We start from the raw sequence: 22369 nt of genomic DNA on the forward strand, positions 1-22369 counted from the left end.
TTTGTAAACACATAAAGTGTTTGTTTGTGGAACTATGACCAAAGAATTCTTTCTAGTGACTTTTTGAGCAGGCATTACTCTGAAAAGAGTCGGCAATTCTGCTTTTAGCTAGAGGTTTAATCAGTGCTGAAATTTCAAATGACACTCTAAAACATGCTGTCCAAACCCGACCCAACACCACAAACCAGACACTAGTAATATTGTCTATGATAAAATCAGTCATGCAAATTTTTTTACCCAATTTTTGGTCGCATGATTAGCTATCATCACCCTAAACAACAGGTGAGAAAGAATCACCGTTATTCTCTCTCGCTCTCCCAGACATGCAAAGCATCCTCAGAATTCAATCTCACCATTCTCTTGACAATGAAGCGCAACCTTAGGCAGTTGCACCACTCAGGCACCCATTCAAATTAAGTTTAAATTCCACTTAAACGAATTTACGAGCAAACAAAACCTTGTTTCACGATTCTTTCAGTTTCACTACATTGTTCTTGCCTGACTCAAGCCATGACTTTACCTCACTCATATCCATTCTCTTGCAAATGCATTGCCATGTGGACCACAGTGTCAGCAACACAAGTAACTCTAGAGGACCAGGTTTAAAGCATGTTAAACTCCCAGGAACCATTGGCAGGTCCTGCCATTCCTCATTCTTATACCACCACATGTTCCATATTAGCGTCACTGACGATCCATTTATATTTACAGCATCTGGAAGATGCCCAAATCCAGAAGTGCTTTTTAGTCTCCACTGGTTAATGAGTAATTCGTAGCAGGTGCTAAATTATATTTACATACGAAGGAGTGAGTTATAAACCAGGATTTTAAAATGTTTGGGAAACAAAAGTAGAGAGGAGAACTAAAGTCAAAGCCAAAATCTAGGAAGTGAATTGCGTCTGAAAGGCTCAGACTGAAAGAACCAGAAGAACCTGATCTAGAAATCTTGGTTTTATATACAGTATGTATATACATATATATATATATATATATATATATATATATATGTATATATATATATATATATATATATATATATATATATATATATATACACACACACATATGTATATATATATATATATATATATGTATATATCGATTGATGTTTGGGTCAAATTTGTTACAACAGCACAAAATTCACGTGGTGCTTGGAAAATTTTAGCTGAAGATCTTGTGTGCTTATCTAGCTAGCTAACTTTGCTAATGTTAGTGCACAAAAATCATAGTTGTAGTACATTTTGATAGCTTTGGTGATTACTGAATTAACACATGAGAATTTGATGATGGAAAATAAGACTCAGATACTGAAATCACACTCGTATGATTAGCTGGCGATTTTTTATTTTATGTATTTTACCATGGCAGGGTGATATGGGCGTGTTTTGAATTTGCATATTCATGTATATTCAGTAATCCTGGCATTTTAATGAGTATAAAGTTCCTAGGTGATTTTAAGTTTCATGGGCAGTAAGAAACAATTTATTAATTCAATTCAATTCAGTTTGCTTTATTGGTATGATTGATCGTTATACCAGTTGGGGAAAATGGCAATTAAAAGAAAAGGAAAAAGAGCAAAAATAAATGTACATAGCAAATAATCACTTACTGCGAAGGTCCTCCTACATTGTTATTGTCTAATGGTTTAAAATGACATGTTCTGGGGTACTTTAAAGGAAACTCTTTTTTTGTCATCGCACAGATCGGTGTGTCAGAGCACCATAGTTAAAGTGTGATCGATTCCATCCAAAGCAAAGACAATCATTGAGCCCTGAATCGTGAGCTCGCATTCGTTTTCCTGACCGTCCTGGTTTCTGAGTAACATCAGAAACATTTTTGTAGCCATTTTTAGCTACTAATTTTTTTTTCATTTACAGATAACTATGTGGTCACAGACCATGGCGCATGTGTGCGAGCGTGCAGTTCTGGAACTTACGAAGTGGACGAGGACGGGCTCAGGAAGTGCAAGAAGTGTGACGGTCTGTGTCCAAAAGGTAATGAATGAAAGAATGGATGAAATTGCATTAAAAGCGCTGATATCACATCGCTGTTCAATTCTTGAATCTGATTGGTCAGGAGGTGTTGATTACTTTTTTTTATAACAGCAGCTCTGAGAGTAGGTTCAAAATACAGGTTATGGTTTCCATAGTAACTAATTCACAAGGACATCTATGACATACATAATGCTCCACAAAATCGAATCATAATAATAAACAAAATGTTTAAAAGTGCTGTTTGTTAACAAATAAAAACATGGAACTGATATTGATATGGTGAAGTTTTCTCTAAGGAGATGTTTATTTAACATTTATGGAAGGAGTCTCCAGTGTCAGCACTGCTACGTTTTTTTTTTTTTTTTAAATAACTTTGATAGTAGATAGGCTGATGAGGGAATTACTATTTATAGCTGCTATAACATAAGTGACAACAGGAACTGACTTGTTTCATGGATGTTCCACAACATTAAAACTTATTATTTAAAACTTATTATTTACTTATTAAAAAATGTGATCGCTGTTTTTGGAAAATAATACATTTCCAATGTTCACTCTGCTGTTGCTTATTTTCCTATAACATCAGGCCCCCAAGTGCTTTATTCCCTACATATTATCATCTGTAAGGCAAAAACTGATTCAGTTAAACCACCATTTTGAAATATTACAACATTGATACATTGTTACACATCTGAACTAGAAATTGGGGCGGGGTTTAGAGGGAAAGCTTGTGGGCGTGTCATGTCATTGTTTGCACTCGTTCTTGCCACAATTTACAGTATTACCAATTTTTTTGTGTCCAGATGTGTGATCTTGTTAGTGATCACATCTGTACACCATTACATCGAATACTTCTCTATTGTGCTAATTTTAGTAGATTTAGAAATTTTGAGATTTAGAGATCGAAAGGACATCCAGTCTCTACTTTTCTAAAACAAATGCAGTTCATCTTTTGTCATGTGTTTCTATTATTTAGTGTGCTCTGGACTAGGAGTGGGTCATCTAACTCACGTCATGTCAGTCAACGCTACCAACATCGATTCCTTCGAGAACTGCACGACTATCAATGGAGACATCTCCATCCTGAGGACGACGTTCCTGGGGTGAGCTGAGACATGTCAAGCATCGTGCTAAGAAAAACATCATGGATGGTGGATTAGCTGTTACCATGTTGAGTTTGAATCCCAGGATGGCCAAAGCAGGATTTTGGTGTCCTTGAGCAAGACCTTTAACTACTGAGGTGTTTGATTGGATTTCCTCAAAGTCTAGCCAAGTCGGATAATGATGAGATGGTCTTCAGAATGAAGAAAAACCTAAAACGCATTTGGCAAAAATGGGACTCCATCATATCAGTAAAAAAAAAAAAAAAAAAGAAAGAAATCCTTGTTTCTTGTCTCTGAGCTTCTTACTGCTTACTGGAAGATTCCTCAGTAAACTGATAATGATGAACAAAAAGCTGATCATGTTTAGTATTTGATTAATAAATTAATGTTTATGATCTTTTATTTCAGGGATAAATTTACTGGCACTAAACCACTGGATCCTGCCAGACTCAACATTTTCAAAACAGTCAAAGAAATTACTGGTTAGTACAGCTCTGTATGTCTATACGCCTATTATTTATATTGTTTTATAGTTCTATTAACCACATATGTGCAGCATAATAATAAAAAAAAATCAGTTCTTCTGAGGGTAAAAGTGTAGATGCTCCTGAGCTTTTATGTGTTGTTTAATGACTTTTTTTTTTTGATTAATAATTCATTATATAACATAGAAAAAAATGTGTTATGTTTTAAAAAGTGTTTTGGGTGTCTTTAAAGGTGCATTTTGTCAAAATATGTCAAGATTAGTTCTCTAACGGTTCAACAGGATTCAATATGGATCTTGAATAAGATTTAAATGATGTATTTTTTTCTCCTTGAGCCCGCTGCTGATTCCCACACACATACACAAATCTCCTATGGTGGTTTAACTAGAATTAGCATGCTAACAAGAGTTAGCATTAGCAAGGACTGCCATGACATCACTTTCAAGCTCAACTGCTCGAAAGTTAGTACTCTATAAACATGCGGAAATTCAGAAATAAATTGTTTTCGAAGGGATGTTTTTGCTTACAGGACAGTTATCACTGTTAGACTAAGATGAGACGGGGATGGCGTGACATGACGTTGGGGGCGGGTCTATAAAATGACTGACAAGAGGCCCATCCAAACATTATATGCTTGTACTGAGGTCATGGCTTAAACTGTTATTAAACTGTTATCATGTTCTACATATTTTTCATGTTTTTATTGCACCTTCAAAGGTTGTTTTAAAGACAGATATATAATAATTATAGGCATTATAAACTAAATAATCTGGGGCCAAAATTGTACTACTACAATATTTCAACACATTTTTACAAGACACACATTTAATCATGACAGTTTTGCTAGAATTTGCTAACACACACACAGTGCATCAGCATAATTGGAATTATTGAATATTGTTAGAAAAGTGTATCATGATCTAATTTATCATATTATATTAATTAATTCATTCCCCTTCCTTACCAGGCACTCTACTGATTCAGTACTGGGCACAGGACATGCCTTCTCTCAGTCCCTTCGAAAACCTGGAGGTGATCCGCGGAAGAACTAAACACCAGTAAGCTTTAAAAAAAAAAACACACACACAGAAATCCTGCGTTTTTTTTTTTTTGTTATATGGAACACTTATTGTATTAATCTATCAGTAATCCTTGCTCTGCTAAGGAAAGGGTCAGCATAAGAGGTTCATTATTTTGTGTTCTTCTTGCAGAGGTACAGTGAGTCTGGGTGTCAGCGGGACTCCCATCACGCACCTGGGTCTGCGCGCTCTGCGGGAAATCAGCGACGGCGATGTAGCCGTCACGCACAACGCCAAACTGTGCTACAACAGTCCAGATCACTGGAAACGCCTGTTTAAATCCAACACGCAGAGTGTCCGACCCATGCAGAACGCAGACGCCGCTACCTGTGGTACAGAGTTTACTTTATAACCCATATGTTTTGTTCAATCTTAGAAAAAAAGGTTCTTTTTTTTATCATTTCCACATTGTCTCTTTTAAACTAGTTTTTATAATTTTTCAACATGGAATCTAAGAAAACATGCGTTTAATTTCATGCAACGATACATTTTTTTTTACAAGGTTTCCTTGCTTACAGGTTGCATTTTGCTCGTAAATAAGCAAAAGTGCTGAACAAAAGGATTTTGAGGATTGTTTTTTTTTTAGCATAGAATTAGCAAAGACACAAAATGTGGTTGCTTATTGATGAATAATTTACTTTCAAAACAGGGTTGTACTTTCAAAGAGACCTCAACATCATATCATTGTAAATAACGAAACAAGACTGAGAGAACTTACATTTATTTTGATAATGATCTTCAGGACCTTATGCAATTTCTTAAACATAAACGTATGACTTGTGGAATAATGCGTTTGACCTGAGGTGTTCTTAACGCCGTGGTCTCTTGGTCTCTCTGTTCTCTGCAGCGGCGCAGAACCGTACCTGTGATGAGATGTGTACGTCTGACGGATGCTGGGGTCCGGGGCCCACCATGTGCTTCAGCTGCGTGAGCTACAGCCGCAAGAAAAGCTGCGTGGCCTCCTGTAACCTCCTGGAGGGGTGAGTCAGATCTGGACCGCTCTAGTGCATGTCACGGTTACAACCATTTCGCCAACAAAAAATCAGTGGTACACACATTTTCAGTGAAGTGTGAGATCAGACACAGGATGAATTTCGATTACAGTCACATGACGAAGTATCAGGTACAGTATACGGTACATCCTACCGTAGCTCCGAGTGTCTCATATTTCTGATTTGGGTCCCTTTGTAATGCGAAAGCAGCCATAATTATTAAGACGTCTGGCCTGAAGCAGTAATTCGTACGTGTCTGAGCAATCTCACAGAACGTTCCAGAGCTAAATCTGTAGTTAGCGAGGAACACACTCTATCCCTGTTTGCATAACAAGAGAATAATGCAACTTGTGTTTCTTTCAACAGTGAGCCACGTGAGTGTGAGGTCAATAAGACGTGTCTGGAGTGTGACCCCGAGTGCAAGCCTCTTAACGGAACTCATACCTGCACCGGGCCTGTGAGTAGATTAAAGAAATCTCGAAAAACACAGTTAAAGACAGGAAGTAAAACGGATCTGTAATGAAGCACGAGGAGAGAGTTTTGTAACGAGTCATTTCTGAGACAGCAGTCTGTAGGGATGGAACACAACCCTGCCTTCCAAAACACATTTATCACACGTCTGTCAACTCGCTCTCACCTCCCTGCCCCAGATCACTCCTCGGGGAGGAGGAATGTACATCTATCCATCCATCTGTCTGTCTGTCCGTCTGTCCATCTGTCTGTCTGTCCATCTATCTGTCCGTCTATCTGTCTGTCCGTCTGTCCATCTGTCTGTCTGTCCATCTATCTGTCCGTCTATCTGTCTGTCCGTCTGTCTGTCTGTCCATCTGTCTTTCTGTCCATCTATCCATCTGTCCATCTATCTATCTATCTATCTATCTATCTATCTGTTTGTCCATCTATCTGTCCATCTGTCTGTCTGTCTGTCTGTCTGTCTATCTGTCTGTCTATCTGTCTACCTGCCCTTTCTTTCTTTCTTTCTTTCTTGCTATCAATCTATCTTTTCTCTCTTGCTATCAGTTTATCTTTTCTTTCTGTCTATCTATCTACCTATTCTTTGTTTCTGTCTGTCTGTCTGTCTGTCTACCTTTTCTTTCTTTCTTTCAGCTGAAGTGGAGTTTGCTACCTTGGCTCTTTATACATGATAGTCTGGTCTGTTTCAGGTTCTTTTGCTTTGCTAGCTAGTTAGCAAGCTAGATAATTAACACACTAGTTATATAGTAAGCTGACTAGTTAGCATGATAGCTATTTAGTTAGTTCATAATAATGCACACATAGTTTGAAAGGAATTTAGTTCACAAACAGTAAAAGAAATTGCTGCAGGTTGTGTTCATGTTGCGTGTTGTCCTTGAGCTACTTGTAGCTACATGCACATTAGATGGAAAATATTTAGCGTTAGCATTAGATTAGCATAAATCAGGCTATAGAAGACGAAGCTATAATGGTGTAATGGTGTAATCATTGGTGTTTTGGGTTGCAGGGTCCTGACATGTGTAAGGAGTGTATTAACTACAAAGACGGCCCACACTGCGTGTCGCGCTGCCCGCAGGGGGTACCCGGGGAGAAGGACACGCTCGTGTGGAAATACCCAGACAGCAAGCGGGTGTGCCAGCTCTGCCACCCCAACTGCACCCAGGGGTAAGAGCACCAATCTTCTTCCTGCCAATTTGACCTTGGATTAGATTAGATATCTTCTCTCCTGCATGCTTTGTACTGTCTGTTGTTGCTTTATTATGATTGTGCATCATTTTTTAGATGCACTGGACCAAAACTTCAAGACTGCAAAGGCACAAGGTAAGAATAAGAAAAGACAAAAGTCTGGCTTTTAAAAACAGCAATAAAACCTATTCTATTTAAATCAACGAGCTCTTCTGGTCTCAGTGACACGAGCACGTCAATCATCGCCGCCAGCGTGGTCGGAGGGCTCCTGGCTTTCGTCATTCTCTGCCTGGCCGTGGCCGTTTTAATCAGGAGACGGAAGATCAAGCGGAAGAGAACGTTGCGCAGATTACTGCAGGAAAGAGAGGTTCGGCTCAACACCCCACCCTGAAAACACACACACACTCAAGTTTTAGTAAAAGAGTAAACCATTTATGCCACAGCGCTGTTGAATTCTCAGTTCTGACTGATCAGAAGGTTGATTGACAGTCGTACAGACTGCAACGAAAATCCCAGATTCATATTAATGCACACATTCTAACATGTTTTATTCCTTCCTTCAAGTCCCAGAGCTTCCTGCTTATCTTACAAGTTTCACTATAATTACTGAATAATACTGTATGCTTTAATAACACGCTGCAGTTTTAAGGGGGTGTTGAATAATATTGCTGTAATCCTATTCATTAGAATTGAGTGCTATTCACAGAACTAAAATGACACGGACTGGAATTAACTTCACAAGAAAAGTTTGTTTTTTTTAATTTTGTAACATTTAGAAAAATCATATTAATATAACAGTGTAAAATAAAAGTCAAATATGATGAAAATATGCTTTTGCACACCCATGTAAAGAGGAGCTGTGTGTTTCTTTCCTTAAATATCACTCATCTTGCTACGAAGCTATTATTTTAAGGTCTTTTAGAAACATTTAGCGATTGTATTCCTGTAATTTCAGTGTAAAGACATGGTCTGGGTCAGTGGGACATCTGTTGTTCAGTAGTGAAGAGAGCATTGTTACTCTGTACACTGTTATCTGAACCAGTAGACTGATAGTAGGACACACTCTTAACAAAGCTGAGTGTTGTATCATTCATCATGGGAGAGGAAGCAGCACATCACGACAGGATGTGCTCCTCACTGAGTGTGTAGAGACGTTTCCTGACAGAACATGTGTGTATGTGTGTGTGTTCTCAGTTAGTGCAGCCTCTCACTCCCAGCGGAGAAGCTCCGAACCAGGCGCTGCTGCGCGTCCTCAAAGAGACCGAGTTCAAGAAGATCAAAGTGCTCGGCTCCGGAGCTTTCGGCACCGTGTATAAGGTGACTAACCTTTTTCTTTCCGAGGTCACATGACCTGTAGGAAAGACAGAAGTCACATGACCCTATACAACTCTTTTACAACTCAAATCTGAATGTATTTCTTTGAGAAAAAAAACCCCACTATTTTGAAATATGATGTCTACATCTGCTCAATTATATTATTTATAATAATTATTTTACAGTAAAAGAATAGCTATACAGGAGATCCAGGTATTGCTGGGACAGTATAACAAATAAAAAATTTTATGGTTTCAGTTTATTTAGCTTTTTTTTTTTTAAATTTATTTTCAATTTACAGTTATAATGCTAGTTTAGGTTTAGTCTTCTGCAATTCATTAAAAATTATATAATATTTGTATTTAATATTTACATTAAATACATTAATATCATGGTGCTGTTGAAATCATGATTCTGATTGGTCAGTTCAGCAACATTTAATGTAACTATAAACAGATAAAATATACACTGTGTCATTCTGTAATTTAAAGCAAATACTATAATAAATGGCTAATTACTGTGGTATAAGAGGAATAAAACAATAAATCATACCAGGACTTGCTATTATGGTAAAATAATATTCTGTACATATTTAATTTAGCCACATTCGTCCAGCAATCCCACGTGTGAAGAATAAAACCAAACAGCAACTGACTGCAAACAGCAATTTATGATCTCTGGAAAAAACCACCATACTTATTCATTTGGCAGAATTCAAAAATTGAAGCTGAGCAGTTTAACTCTATTAGTAGACATTCCCAGGATATGTGCTAATGACTGACTTCCTGGCTCTAGTAAATGTAATTTAATTTAAAATTTTTTATTCCATATTGAGACATTAAATCCTCACTGGACTTTCAGAAGTTTTTTTTTATTTGTTTGGCTTTCCATCTGAGACATTTTATATCTAGGCTTTACGTCACTCTTTTGTGCCACTGGCTCATGAAAGCTGTTTATATGTTTTGAAGTGATCAATGTTCATATGAAGATGAATTAAATCTCTTGATGCAGGGTTTATGGGTCCCCGAAGGAGAAGACGTGAAGATTCCCGTCGCCATTAAGGTTTTACGAGAGGCCACATTGCAGAAAGCTAACAAGGAGATCCTGGATGTGAGTTTTTTGAAATCATGATGCACTACAGGATCACAGATTATAATGTCTTTGACTCTAGTGTGGTTCAGTGCTAGAATGATGTTTAGCACTTGCCCTTGATTAGAAATTCATGAGAGTCAAGCAGATGGTATATTTAGCATCAGGACGCTCCATTGCTTTAGATGAACCAAGCAGCACACGTACCACTTTTCATTTGGCACTCATACTGCTGTGGAATGATGATGATGATGATGATGATGATGACGTTATGATGTTATGATGGTGATGAACTCAACCTTAACATGAAGCATAAATTCTTCTTGAGACGCTAGTTTAAAAAAACTGTACTGCACGTTACATATAGTTGAATATACAAATTCTCAAGTTGTGTGAAAATAATGTTTTATTCACAGCATTTGAAAACTCAGACAGTACATTTTGGCCTTAAACGAACATAAGCAGCTGCCCTGCCTGTAATTTGACCTCTATTCACCTTGATTCAACAATACCTAGTCTGTCACTCTGAGTTGTATTGTTCATTTATAGAGATCACATACATGTGTTTATTACTAACTTATATGCTTACAAGCTTATCAGCTCAATGCTATTATATATTTATATATGTACAGCTATATATAATCACAGCACTTCTGAATTCTTGGTTCTGATTGGTCTTTGACGGTAGGTTTATATTCGTTCTGATACATTATATATCTTTCTATAGTTACAACTAATTCCCAGAGACTTGTAACACATAGACATGCTCACATAAAGTCGAACTATAAACAGATTTTTTTCATTGATATGATGAAGTTTTCTGTAAGGAGTCTCCAGTGTCAGTGCTTTGAACTGCATTCCCCCATGGCAAAGTCTTTGGGACAGAGGAGTTTGAGCTTTCTGGTTTTTCAGTAACATGATAAAGTGCATTTTTTGACTTATTAACTTAAGAGAGAGGAAAAGAGGAGAGGCTGAGAGGTGAGGAAACAACTGTGTATAGCTGCTATAATGTAAGTGATAACAGGAGCTAACTTGTTCCAGTACCTTAAACATAACTTTAAATGGATAAAAAGTATTGTTGTACAGCATGTGTTGTTCTTTAATTAGTATAATATCGTAATCTTTGGCAAATTCCTGCGGTATAAGGAGAATAAAACACGCCTGGAAGTGTGGTTTTCTTTAGGGTGGTGTGCATATGTACATGTATATACTGTATACATAGACAGATAGAGAACAAAACAAAGGTTTGTCATATTTAATGCTTATATTAAGTGTAAAAATGATCTCAATATAGTTACTTTGACTATTTGAATACATTTTTGGGAAAGAAAGAATGCAGAGTCTGTGCAGAAATGGCCCACAGCGTTACATGTCGTAGTATTTCTTGGGAGTTCTGCTCTAGCCGCTCATCCTCAACCCTAAAGCGGAAAGGTCTTCCCAAAGACTAAAAAAAATAATAGTTTAAAAGAAAATCTGCTTTGAACAAGAGGATGTGTTTTCAGCGATAACCTGGATGGTAGGGTTACTCTGAAGATAAGTCAGATATGTAAACACGGCTGCCTTTGATTACTCAGAAGAACTTACAGAAGCAGAAATGTGACAGGGAACAGGCCGGCAAATATTAATAAGGATGTGCTGCATGAGGAACCATCTGGATTACACGCTGTTGACTCCCTGATGACTGAAGAGGGAAGGAGCAGTTATTTGTATTGGCTGAGGATTAAGATTTTTTCCAGAAAGTGACTTGTCTCTAAGTCTAATGCTAAGTTTTTCTTCATTCGCCCTCGCGCCTTCTGGTAAAGCTGCATTCCGGTATGACACCACTGTTACTCTGAAGATTTGTGCTGAACCACACGTACACACATACACACGTACACACACACACACACACACACACACACACACACTCACACACATAACCATATAGGTTATAATTACTGTTTCACTGTGCTAGTCGTTTTTGCTAGCTCCTTAGTAGCAGCCTGTTTTTTAAACACTACTGAATCTGGTGCTCTCAGATCTATTTTTTTCTCCCTTTGCAAAAACAATCTAGGTTCTGTCTCAAATATTAGCATGTAACTACTGTCAGGGGTGGACAAATGATAAATTGATTAGCTAGCCCATGACAGCTACAGTGTGCTGACTGGAAAAGGCTAAAAAGTAGTCGCTAACATAATGTAATAACGCATATTAAGCTAGTTAGCTTGTTGAGTGCATTAATACAGAATAAGTGAAACAAACAAGTATAGCATAGTTAAGTAGCAAGACGTTGTCCAACATTTTGGCTAATAATAAGGTGAAAGATATTATTTGAGCCTGGCTAGCATTTCTCTTGCAATGTTTAACAGCGATTTTACTGTGTGTGGTGCTAGCGGGAGCCGCTAGCTGCCCTTTTTTTTGTTACGATTCTGAAAAGATCGTCTGTCATCTGTGTGTGCTAATTAATCCACCTAGTAAAAATCACTCTACTGTGAGCAGATTGTTCCTTAGCTCCGAGAGGAGGAAGTTCACCACTGTAAGGCAAATTACGTTTAAAAGACTCCTTATGAAAAAATCAATAAGGAGTTCTTTTCTTTCGAGGGCTCCCAGGCTGTTCGTTAGCTAACTATTAGCATGCTAGGTTATTCCTAATGTCAACACACTCACAACACTGGGATGCTAATCAAGCATGCCGTCACTCTGTGTTGTCTTAAAATTAAGTTCCAGTTTGCTGCAAATTCTCATTCGCATGAGTTTCTGTGGTTTCAGGAGGCCTACGTGATGGCGAGCGTGGAACACCCGCACGTGTGCCGTCTGCTGGGCATCTGCCTGACCTCCAACGTGCAGCTGGTGACCCAGCTCATGCCCTATGGCTGCCTGCTCGACTACGTCAAGGCGAACAAGGACAACATCGGCTCGCAGCACCTGCTCAACTGGTGTGTGCAGATCGCTAAGGTATGGAAAATGGACTCCATCTTGGCTAACCGCCATTCCGAGGAAGAACAGAGCCAGACCAAAGCCAATTATCACTTACAGTAGGGTGCAAAAGCCTGAGTCAAATACACAGACCTGCTTTTGGCTTATTGTGCAAGTTTTGTGCGTTTTAGCGCTGGGGTTTTCAGTGGTAATCCATTATTATAGAGTTGCGTGCAAAAGTTTGTACACTTTAAAATGAAGACATTTAATTAAGTTTCCTTATGATCACAAGTAACATAAATGTTAAAATGGGAATGTTAGGATCTTTTTTTCTTTGTACAGTGAATGTTCAATGTTAGAAAGACGCTATACAAAAACAACAAGTATTAATAATAACCTCTAAGGACTTTTTCAGGTTTATGCCGTTTTTTTTTTTTTTTTTCAGTTATTTATCTTCCACTCTTTATTCATATCTTTGTCTCCATATATCTTTCATTTCTAAATTATGCTCTTCATATTTGCTGAACAGTCTCTCTACACAACTTAAAATCATTTTATCGCTTTCTCCAGCGCTATGAAAGGACAATATTATCTTTTTTAGGTCTCATAAGAGTTGTTTTGATCCCTGCTTGAGAATTTGTGCTTTAAATAAAAAAAATAAAAAAAAGAGCTATGTTGCATTAAACGCCATTCTGAGGCACATTGATATAAATTAATCAGGGCATGTGAATGGGGATGCAAACTTTTGAGCTTGTGTGTGTGTTATGGGAAATAATTCTCAAAAGAGATCAGTCATATTTTTCCAGAAATCCGTCTTGCTTCTCTAGTGACTCTGCTTATTGAGCAATATTATATCAGTCCATGAGGAGTCATAAATAAAAACGATTATCGGAGCAGTTTTTCATCATTGTCATCACGGGAATCGCATCTGTCTTTCCGCTCTGATGTCTATCTCACACTGATACGCTGAGATAAACTCTGCGGGAAGGCAGATAAAAATATTTGTCAGCATTTGTCAGATCTCCCTGATGGCCTTGGAAATGAATTTGACTTCCCCAGTGCTTTGAATATGAAATAAGATGATGGTGAGGAGAGGAATGAAGCACACTGGTTGCCTCATTATGTTTTCAAATATGAAATTTGACCTGCATCATATAGCAATAAATATTAATCCACATCTCATCAATCATCGCTGTGTAATGATGTGAATTCTAATCTTTTTTTGCAGACATGAAAAAAAACACTTATTATATACTTATTATTATAAAGGAAAACCAGCTGCTTCTGCCTTCTCTCTATTTCTTATATCCTTTCTCTCTTTATGGAAATTGTGTTTTGCTGTTTATTTCAGGGTATGAACTACTTGGAAGAGCGCCACCTGGTGCACAGGGATTTGGCCGCGCGCAATGTGCTGGTGAAAACCCCTCAGCATGTGAAGATCACTGACTTCGGCTTGGCCAAACTCCTCAGCGCTGATGAGAAAGCGTACCACGCAGACGGAGGGAAGGTGAGTGTGTACAGTCTGTGTGTACAGTGAGTGTGTACAGTCCTGATGGTGGATTTTTAAATACATTACACGATGTCTGAGGGACAGGATGTTGCGTTATGGATGACGGTCGATGGTTGTGTTTGGAGTCTGTTGGTTTATTCTGGCATATACTTGCCATTTAAAATGTTGTTTATCATTTAGAGCGTGTAGTGTTTGGCAGAATCCACTGTTTGTATATCCGTCAATGTTCGGTCACTAAAATCCCTCAGTTTCCTTCATTTCCCTAGCAGTAGCTTCTTTGCACAATTATTGCAAATGGAGTCTGTTCATAAGTATACCCCTTCTCCAAAACTACTTTCCATCTCCAAAATACATCTTTCAATACATATTTTCTTCATCTTTGAAAGCAGAAAATGCTAAGAGAAACCTAGGCGTGATAGTTAAATGGTTAAATTTTGGATTTCGATTGCAGTGCTTTACCATTGGAGAATGACTAAAGAATAATGAATAGCAAGAACTTTATTATTTAATCAGTTTTTGAAAACTATAACCATCTCCAATTATATGAACCTAAAGGAAAACCCACCCTGCAGCACATTAAATATATTTACATTTAATATTTTTTGACCAGTATTAATTTAGTTGTTGTTTGATGCTGCATTTTCGCTGTTAGAAATTAGCAGTTTTGCGCCACACAGACCTCAAGAGCATCTTTTCTTACTCACTCATTTTACAGCGATGTTCAACGTCATATTAATGAGAAATCCAGTGTAGGAGCAGGAGAGGTGTTGATGCGAACGTTGGACTCAAAGTTCCAGAAAGCAGTGATGCAGTTGTGCTGAGTTACAGCAGAGACTCAGATCTATGAGTTGACGTGTGATGGTGTTGACAGCGGTATAAGCATTAAAAAAGATGAAGCTTTGGAAGCTGATCTGTTTGAGCGGGACAGAATAAAAGACTAAAGCGCCGCTGCATCGCATCTTTAGGTAGAGATGAAACGAGGGCTAAATCCCACTGCACCACTATCAAGAGGTAGTCGAATGAGAATGTAGGAAAGCGTTACCCAAAGTGAAACTAGACCAACATGTCGATAAAAAAACGTTTAAACCTAAATCTCAGAATTTAATATGTCTTAAACATGTCATATATCAGTTATAAATATTGCTATGCAAGTTGTTCAGGGTGACTTTTTTCATTACAATTCTGCAGTTTTGTCCTTAAAGTGATGAAGTCATTCTTGTAAGGATTCATATTTAACCCTAGTCATGTTTCCTCTCTGTTTAGGTGCCGATAAAATGGATGGCCCTTGAATCCATCCTTCACCGGACCTACACGCATCAAAGTGACGTATGGAGTTATGGTAAGAAATACATCAAAATAGCACATGAAAGAGTAGCGAGTGTGCATCTAGTTACTCTTTCACAGAAATGTACGCATAAGAGGATATTTGTTGAATGTACTAGCAATGAATATAACTTATTAGGTTACTGTTAACTTCTCTGGGTCACTTCTTTGGCATATTGTTAGCTAAAAGAGCTGTTCTTTTAACATGTGGTTGTCTCTGGAGGTGTGACCGTTTGGGAGCTGATGACATTCGGGACGAGGCCTTATGATGGAATTCCTGCCAGTGAAATCGCCGGGGTCCTGGAGAAAGGAGAGAGACTCCCTCAGCCGCCCATCTGCACCATCGACGTCTACATGATCATGGTCAAATGTAAGTGTTGAAGGCTTAGAGGTTTGGGGTGTGTATCTTCTCCTGAGATGATAATATCAAAGAACAGATGAGGAACGTTTGAGGCAGCCAGTGATATGATATGATATGAATATGAATATGAATATGATTTGAAGGTGAAATGCCACGATATGAAATAACAGGATATTGAGTACTGTGCAAACATACAGTGAATATAAATATAAATACTAGCGGTAGTTTGAAGCTGTTGTTCACTAAATACAAATATCACATCATCTTGTTTTTATTTATCTCAGGCTGGATGATTGACGCAGACAGCAGACCAAGATTCAGGGAGCTCATTGCAGAGTTTTCCAAGATGGCACGAGATCCAACACGTTACCTAGTCATTCAGGTGAGCTGCATTTTTTATTGTGCATTGCAATCATTATTTTAAATTAGCCTCTTTATTATATTTTGTAGTCCGACTGATAGATTTATCACCAGTATTTATAGCATTCCTAAGTATCAGCACCTATTTCTTGTGCGGTGGTAGAAAACTAGCCCTGAGACAGTAGTTTCCCAGTTGGCTACTTTATTCAGAAGCAATAACTTATTAGAATGAGCGCATTAATATAAACCTTGCAGCCAGACCTACTATCAGGGCTGCTGTTAGAGAAAATAATCAACACCCTCTCAGAATCAGGAATTTAACATTTAATCATTGTGGTGTAAATATACATGTGCCTTTCCAAACGTTAATATTTTAGACTCGTTTTTGTTAACGCACTTTTAAATTGTGTATGAAATATGAAAGGCAGATAAAAATGCAGTGTGTCTTTGTATTTTTGTCCTGCAGGGCGATGAGCGGATGCACCTGCCCAGTCCCACAGACTCCAGATTCTACCGCAGTCTGATGAGCGGAGTGGATCTGGACGAGGCCGTGGATGCCGATGAGTATTTATTGCCCAACCATGGCTTCTTCAGCAGCCCCAGCACGTCTCGTACACACCTACTGCACTCTGTGGTAATAACACTCACACACACACACACACACACACGCATGCATATACTCATAGTAGACTCATCTTATCCCCAATCATTATGGTGGTTAATGTGTGTTGTGGTAGCTAAACGCTATGGTATGTATAACTTACTCTAACTTTAAATATTTAATATTTAGCTTTATTGTAATAGATAATAAACTACCCATACCGCATAATGTCTAGTAGTCAAATACCCGTACACCATATTTTATAGTAATCAAGTGCCAATACATCATACATTATAGTAATCGAATACCAACACAACATAGTTTATAGTAATAGAGTAACAATACACCATACTTTATATTAATAGAGTACTAATACAACATAGTTTATAGTAATAGAGTAACAATACACCATACTTTATATTAATAGAGTACTAATACACCATACTATGTAGTAATAGAGTAACAATACACCATACTTTATATTAATAGAGTACTAATACACCATACTTAATTGTAATAGAGTAACAATACACCACACTCCATTGTAACAGTAATAATACACCATACTTTATATTAATAGAGTACTAATACAACATAGTTTATAGTAATAGAGTAACAATACACCACACTTCATTGTAACAGTAATAGTACACCATACTTTATATTAATAGAGTACTAATACAACATAGTTTATAGTAATAGAGTAACAATACACCATACTTTATATTAATAGAGTACTAATACACCATACTATGTAGTAATAGAGTAACAATACACCATACTTTATATTAATAGAGTACTAATACACCATACTTAATTGTAATAGAGTAACAATACACCACACTCCATTGTAACAATAATAATACACCATACTGTATATTAATAGAGTACTAATACACCATACTTAATTGTAATAGAGTACTAATGCGCCATACTGTGTAGTAATAGAGTACCAATACACCACACTTCACAGTAATAGAGTACTAATACACCATACCTTATAGTAATAGAGTACTTATACACCACACTTCACAGTAATAGAGTACTAATACACCATACCTTATAGTAATAGAGTACTTATACACCACACTTCACAGTAATAGAGTACTAATACACCATACCTTATAGTAATAGAGTACTTATACACCACACTTCACAGTAATAGAGTACTAATACACCATACTATGTGGCAATAGAGTAACAATACACCACACTTTATATTAACAGAGTACTAATACACCATACTTAATTGTAATAGAGTACTAATGCGCCATACTATGTAGTAATAGAGTACCAATACACCACACTTTACAGCAATAGGAATATAGGATATAGGAATAGAGTACCAATATTCCATACCTTATAGTAATAAGATTGCCCTACTGCATATACAGTATTAGGGTAGGCCCATAATTTCATTTTAATCAACTATTCTAATAGTGCATGTTTTTTAGTGAAAAGGCAGACATAAAATATTGCCACTCTGTTACTATACTCCATGTTTTATAGTAATAGAGGATCAGTGGTGCCCCTGTGTTACCATACGCAGAGGATTACAGTAACCATACGCAGAGGATTACATTGCATACCCTTAGTAACAGAGTGCTTATAACGTGATATACTTCTCATAGCACCATGATACTCCCCTATGTAGCTTATTAAGACTTTCTGGGTATTGTGTGCCTGCATGTCAGATCAGCCTGAGCACTCTACTTTGAGCCCCTGCTGCAGAAGCAGATCTTCTACCTGGCCTGCATTCTTCTGGCCCAGCTTCACTCTTCCACCCGTTTCCTGTTCACTCGTGTGCTGCCGTCTCCGCACCCCCGCTTCCTCCCAGGTGCCCACTGATTAATGAGCACTGTGCACTGAAAGAATCACAGAAATGGCCTCGGCGCATTTTGGCTTCTTGCCCATTGCTCGCTAAACTCCCCCAAGCCTTTTGAGTGTGATTGCCTTTGCAGGCTAAACTTCTTCTTCAGAAACATTTGGCTGAAGGGGAAAAAAGGGACCCTGTATGAAGTGGGGTTTATATAACACAGACTTCGGGCTATAGCCATTTATGGACTGGATCTCGTCTTCACACATGGTAGCCTATTTAGCTTGTTTCATTCCTTTCCCTCTTTAAAAAGAGTGCTTTAAAAAAGAGAACCCCCTGACCTCGTCTTGCTTAGCTTAGGTGGATGATTTCTTAAATTTTACAGGAAATTTGATTCTTTTCTATTCAAAACTTGCGTGTAAAGCAAAGCTGAGCCTGAAAGACAAGTTATTATCTTGTCTTCAGTCATCCATCACGTGTGGCTTGGCCAAGAAGAAAAGGAAATGTTGACAGAGCTATAACAAACAGTACAGTTAGAAATACACGTCAGACTTTGCCGTAGTTGAAATGCTGCATTCAAGCATGAAGAGCACATCGATAAGATTTCACAATGACATGTAGCGCAATAACGAGGAGGTGTGAAGACACAGGAAATAGGATTTCAGGGAAATGAATGAAATCAGATAGATTATGTCTGGAGATATTAAGCAGAGACATAAAGCTGATATAGACCTTAAACAGGCATAAACTCAGTGACCAGAGATCAGCTACAAAAAAAGAGGAATGGCTGCAGAAAAGAAAGAAAATTTACAGCTGTGACTATTAAATGCAAAATTTGTCACAACCTGAGAAACTGTGAGTATCAGAATCAACAACTGCGGTTAGAGATTTTTTCAACACGTAATATAGATTGGGTTTTTTTTAGCAGTATATAAAGTTAGATTTTTACATTTTTATGGAGTCTAAGAGATGGTGAGAAAAACAAGAAGTAAAACAAAGGAAGAGATCTTTTTTTCACACTTAAGCCTTTGAGGCCTCAAGGCAAAAGAAGGTTCTAGATGTTTGTTTAACTAACCTGAATATTTTAATGCTACCACACCCATCTTCGGAGGATAAAGACGTTTTTCATCAACATATAAATTTACAGTTTTGTTGACTGTTAAAGTCAGGGAGAGGGACAGAGGAAAAAAGAAGGAAATGAAAAAAGAAGAGAAATAAGAATTTAAAAAAAGAGAGAAAAATTTAAAAAATTGAAAACAATAGACCCCAAAACAAAAAATGACTGAAAAACCAAAAAACAAAAAAAAAAACTGAGGAGAAAAAAAAAGAAAAATTATATCAGCAAAATAAAAGACAGTTTGACTGTACAAGAGAAATAAGAGAATAAAGTAAACAAAAAAGAAAAGCATAAAATAAGAAAATAATTAAAAAAAAAAAAAAAAAAAAGACAAAGACTGGAAAAAAAACATTATGCACGTAAATGCATAACAAACAAATTACAGAACAAATTGACAGTGAACAGGAACTGGTGTGCGTCAGTGTTGGGATTTTGAGCTGTAAGTCTCTGTGGATAAAAGCGTCTACCAAATGAAATGTAAATATAAGTGTACTTTACCTCGTCCAAAAGAGAGGGAAATGATTCACTTTCATAGCAAGTATGATGAAGAACTGACTTGCTCATGCTTTATTCTGCATTCAGAGCTGAATTGGTATACTTTTATGAAAATGAAGCAGCTCATCATAGTGTAATAATTTAATCCGACTAACAGTCAACATCAGAGTGGAAATCGAAATAGTGCATATCTGGTCATGTGACCTAAAAGCAACTCAATAGACTAGATGATTCAATTCAATTCAATTCAATTTTATTTGTATAGCGCTTTTAACAATGGACATTGTCACAAAGCAGCTTTACAGAAATAAATGGATTCACAAAAATATATTGTAAATATTTAAATTTATCACTGTGAATTTATCCCTAATGAGCAAGCCAGTGGCGACGGTGGCAAGGAAAAACTCCCCGAGATGATATGAGGAAGAAACCTTGAGAGGAACCAGGCTCAAAAGGGAACCCATCCTCATCTGGGTGATGATGGCAGTCTAAGTTCAGTAGATAATTCGGTATACATACAAAACATGCCTTTTTTTTCACAACCCACAGTTTGTCGGTTTGCTTTAACAGTTTTAATGTAAGGTTTGCTATTAGTACTACTTTTACAGTTCTCTATGTGGTTTGCCGAGAGTACTTTAAAAACAGTTAGCACAATTAAACTATAAAATCCTCTTGGGATTGTTAACAACGCCGTGTTTCTTGTTCGTGTTTCAGAGCCTGAACAGCAGCATCGGGTCGTGCCAGAACAGGAACGGGGTGAGTGATTTATATTAAAAAGCCCAGGAGCGGTTCTTGTGTAACCAAGTGTGGACTTTTTTGCGCTGTATTGTGTACAGTGATGCTCGTAGTGCTTTGCCTCGTATTCATCATCGATCAACGGCTGCAGACTTTCAGACTGCAGTGACTGCGTCTGAGAGGAGATTTAGAGTTTCAGGTTAGGTGTGCTTGCATATATGTGGTGGTGGAAAGAGTATAAAACACACTGACTTATAAAACACAAAAGTCAATGTAGCTGCTGTACTAATTATTCACTTGAGTAGGAATAAATTCAATAATAAATAATAAATTACTCATGTAAGAGTAAATAAGTTGTATATGCATTTGTAAAGTCAAGTAATTACTTGACAAATTACTTTTTTACATGTCTATTAATCTGAAAATACCTGGCTAGTAAACTTAAGGTTTTCAGCAGCTTGCTACGCTAACTCATACATTTGTCTAGCTAGCAAAGATTCCCCTTTACTCATTCTCCTATATCCTATAAAAGCACTTGGGTATATTTAACACAACAGGAGCATCGACGTGACATGTTAAGTTTAATGAAGAGCTTATATACTATAAAACAAACGAACAAAAGATATGGCTAGCTAGTCTAGCTCAGTCAGCTAGCACAGGCGTACCTGTGCATGTTTCTGCAGGTTGGATGTTGAGCTGTGAAATGTTGATTTCTCCACAGGTTTCAGTTCACAGAATCTGCAGAACATTATCACACTTTTTCCTTTAAAACGTTTTTAACTGACGATACCTGATCAATTGCACCAGCGATGTTCATCAGTCTGCTGATGAAAAGTGTAGACTTTAGACAGGAAATTGCTTTATTCTAACTGGATCTCGAAATCAAATGATTTAAAATAAAATTACTATGATTATAATGATGCAGTTTGTCACTTTCCACCTCTGGATATGTGTATACCCTTTCATGAAAACCCTTTAACGTGATCGTTTGACGTTTTCTGCTGTATATATTTCTGAAAACTACAGACAGAAGATTTCTCTTTTGCTTGTATCTCAAGAACATGGAAAGTTCTAGCACCAAAAGTGAAAAGGGAGAAACCTGGATTCAAAGATTTCATTTCAGTTTCACTGATTTTTAATGTAATCTGCTAACAGAAAAAACACATTACTGCCAAATTTTAAAGAGTTATAAGTCTACAATTATTTATAATTCATTCTAGCAATAAATACTTATAAAATACGAAATTATCTGCCAATAGAACAAGACAATTTCGAACCTGTTATTAATAAATATGTGTAAAAATATGCTTGATTATCTTCTAATTATTTAATTTAAAATATAAATAATAATAATAAGAATAAATTAATAAATTCATATATATCAGGATATTCAAAATTAATAAATTCACCTACTATATTCAGGAGCAATTGAATATATTTA

The 22369-nt window shown here is 37.1% G+C and overlaps 1 protein-coding gene across 1 annotated transcript in view; it reads left to right on the forward strand.

Annotated features, from left to right (window-relative positions):
- Positions 1-22369, forward strand: part of egfra (epidermal growth factor receptor a (erythroblastic leukemia viral (v-erb-b) oncogene homolog, avian)) — a 66630-nt gene that overhangs the window by 40121 nt on the left and 4140 nt on the right. Inside the window, exons 8-26 of the mRNA XM_026946216.3 lie at positions 1878-1994; positions 2971-3097; positions 3506-3579; positions 4550-4640; positions 4794-4993; positions 5509-5641; positions 6020-6110; positions 7134-7291; positions 7409-7447; positions 7535-7679; positions 8507-8629; positions 9638-9736; positions 12464-12649; positions 13962-14117; positions 15384-15459; positions 15667-15813; positions 16089-16186; positions 16631-16798; positions 20908-20949. Coding sequence (XP_026802017.1) covers positions 1878-1994; positions 2971-3097; positions 3506-3579; positions 4550-4640; positions 4794-4993; positions 5509-5641; positions 6020-6110; positions 7134-7291; positions 7409-7447; positions 7535-7679; positions 8507-8629; positions 9638-9736; positions 12464-12649; positions 13962-14117; positions 15384-15459; positions 15667-15813; positions 16089-16186; positions 16631-16798; positions 20908-20949 — 2270 coding nt within the window. The remainder of the gene's footprint in view (positions 1-1877; positions 1995-2970; positions 3098-3505; positions 3580-4549; positions 4641-4793; positions 4994-5508; positions 5642-6019; positions 6111-7133; positions 7292-7408; positions 7448-7534; positions 7680-8506; positions 8630-9637; positions 9737-12463; positions 12650-13961; positions 14118-15383; positions 15460-15666; positions 15814-16088; positions 16187-16630; positions 16799-20907; positions 20950-22369) is intronic.

This window comes from Pangasianodon hypophthalmus, chromosome 21 (assembly GCF_027358585.1).
Source record: "Pangasianodon hypophthalmus isolate fPanHyp1 chromosome 21, fPanHyp1.pri, whole genome shotgun sequence".
Classification (NCBI taxonomy): Eukaryota; Metazoa; Chordata; class Actinopteri; order Siluriformes; family Pangasiidae; genus Pangasianodon; species Pangasianodon hypophthalmus.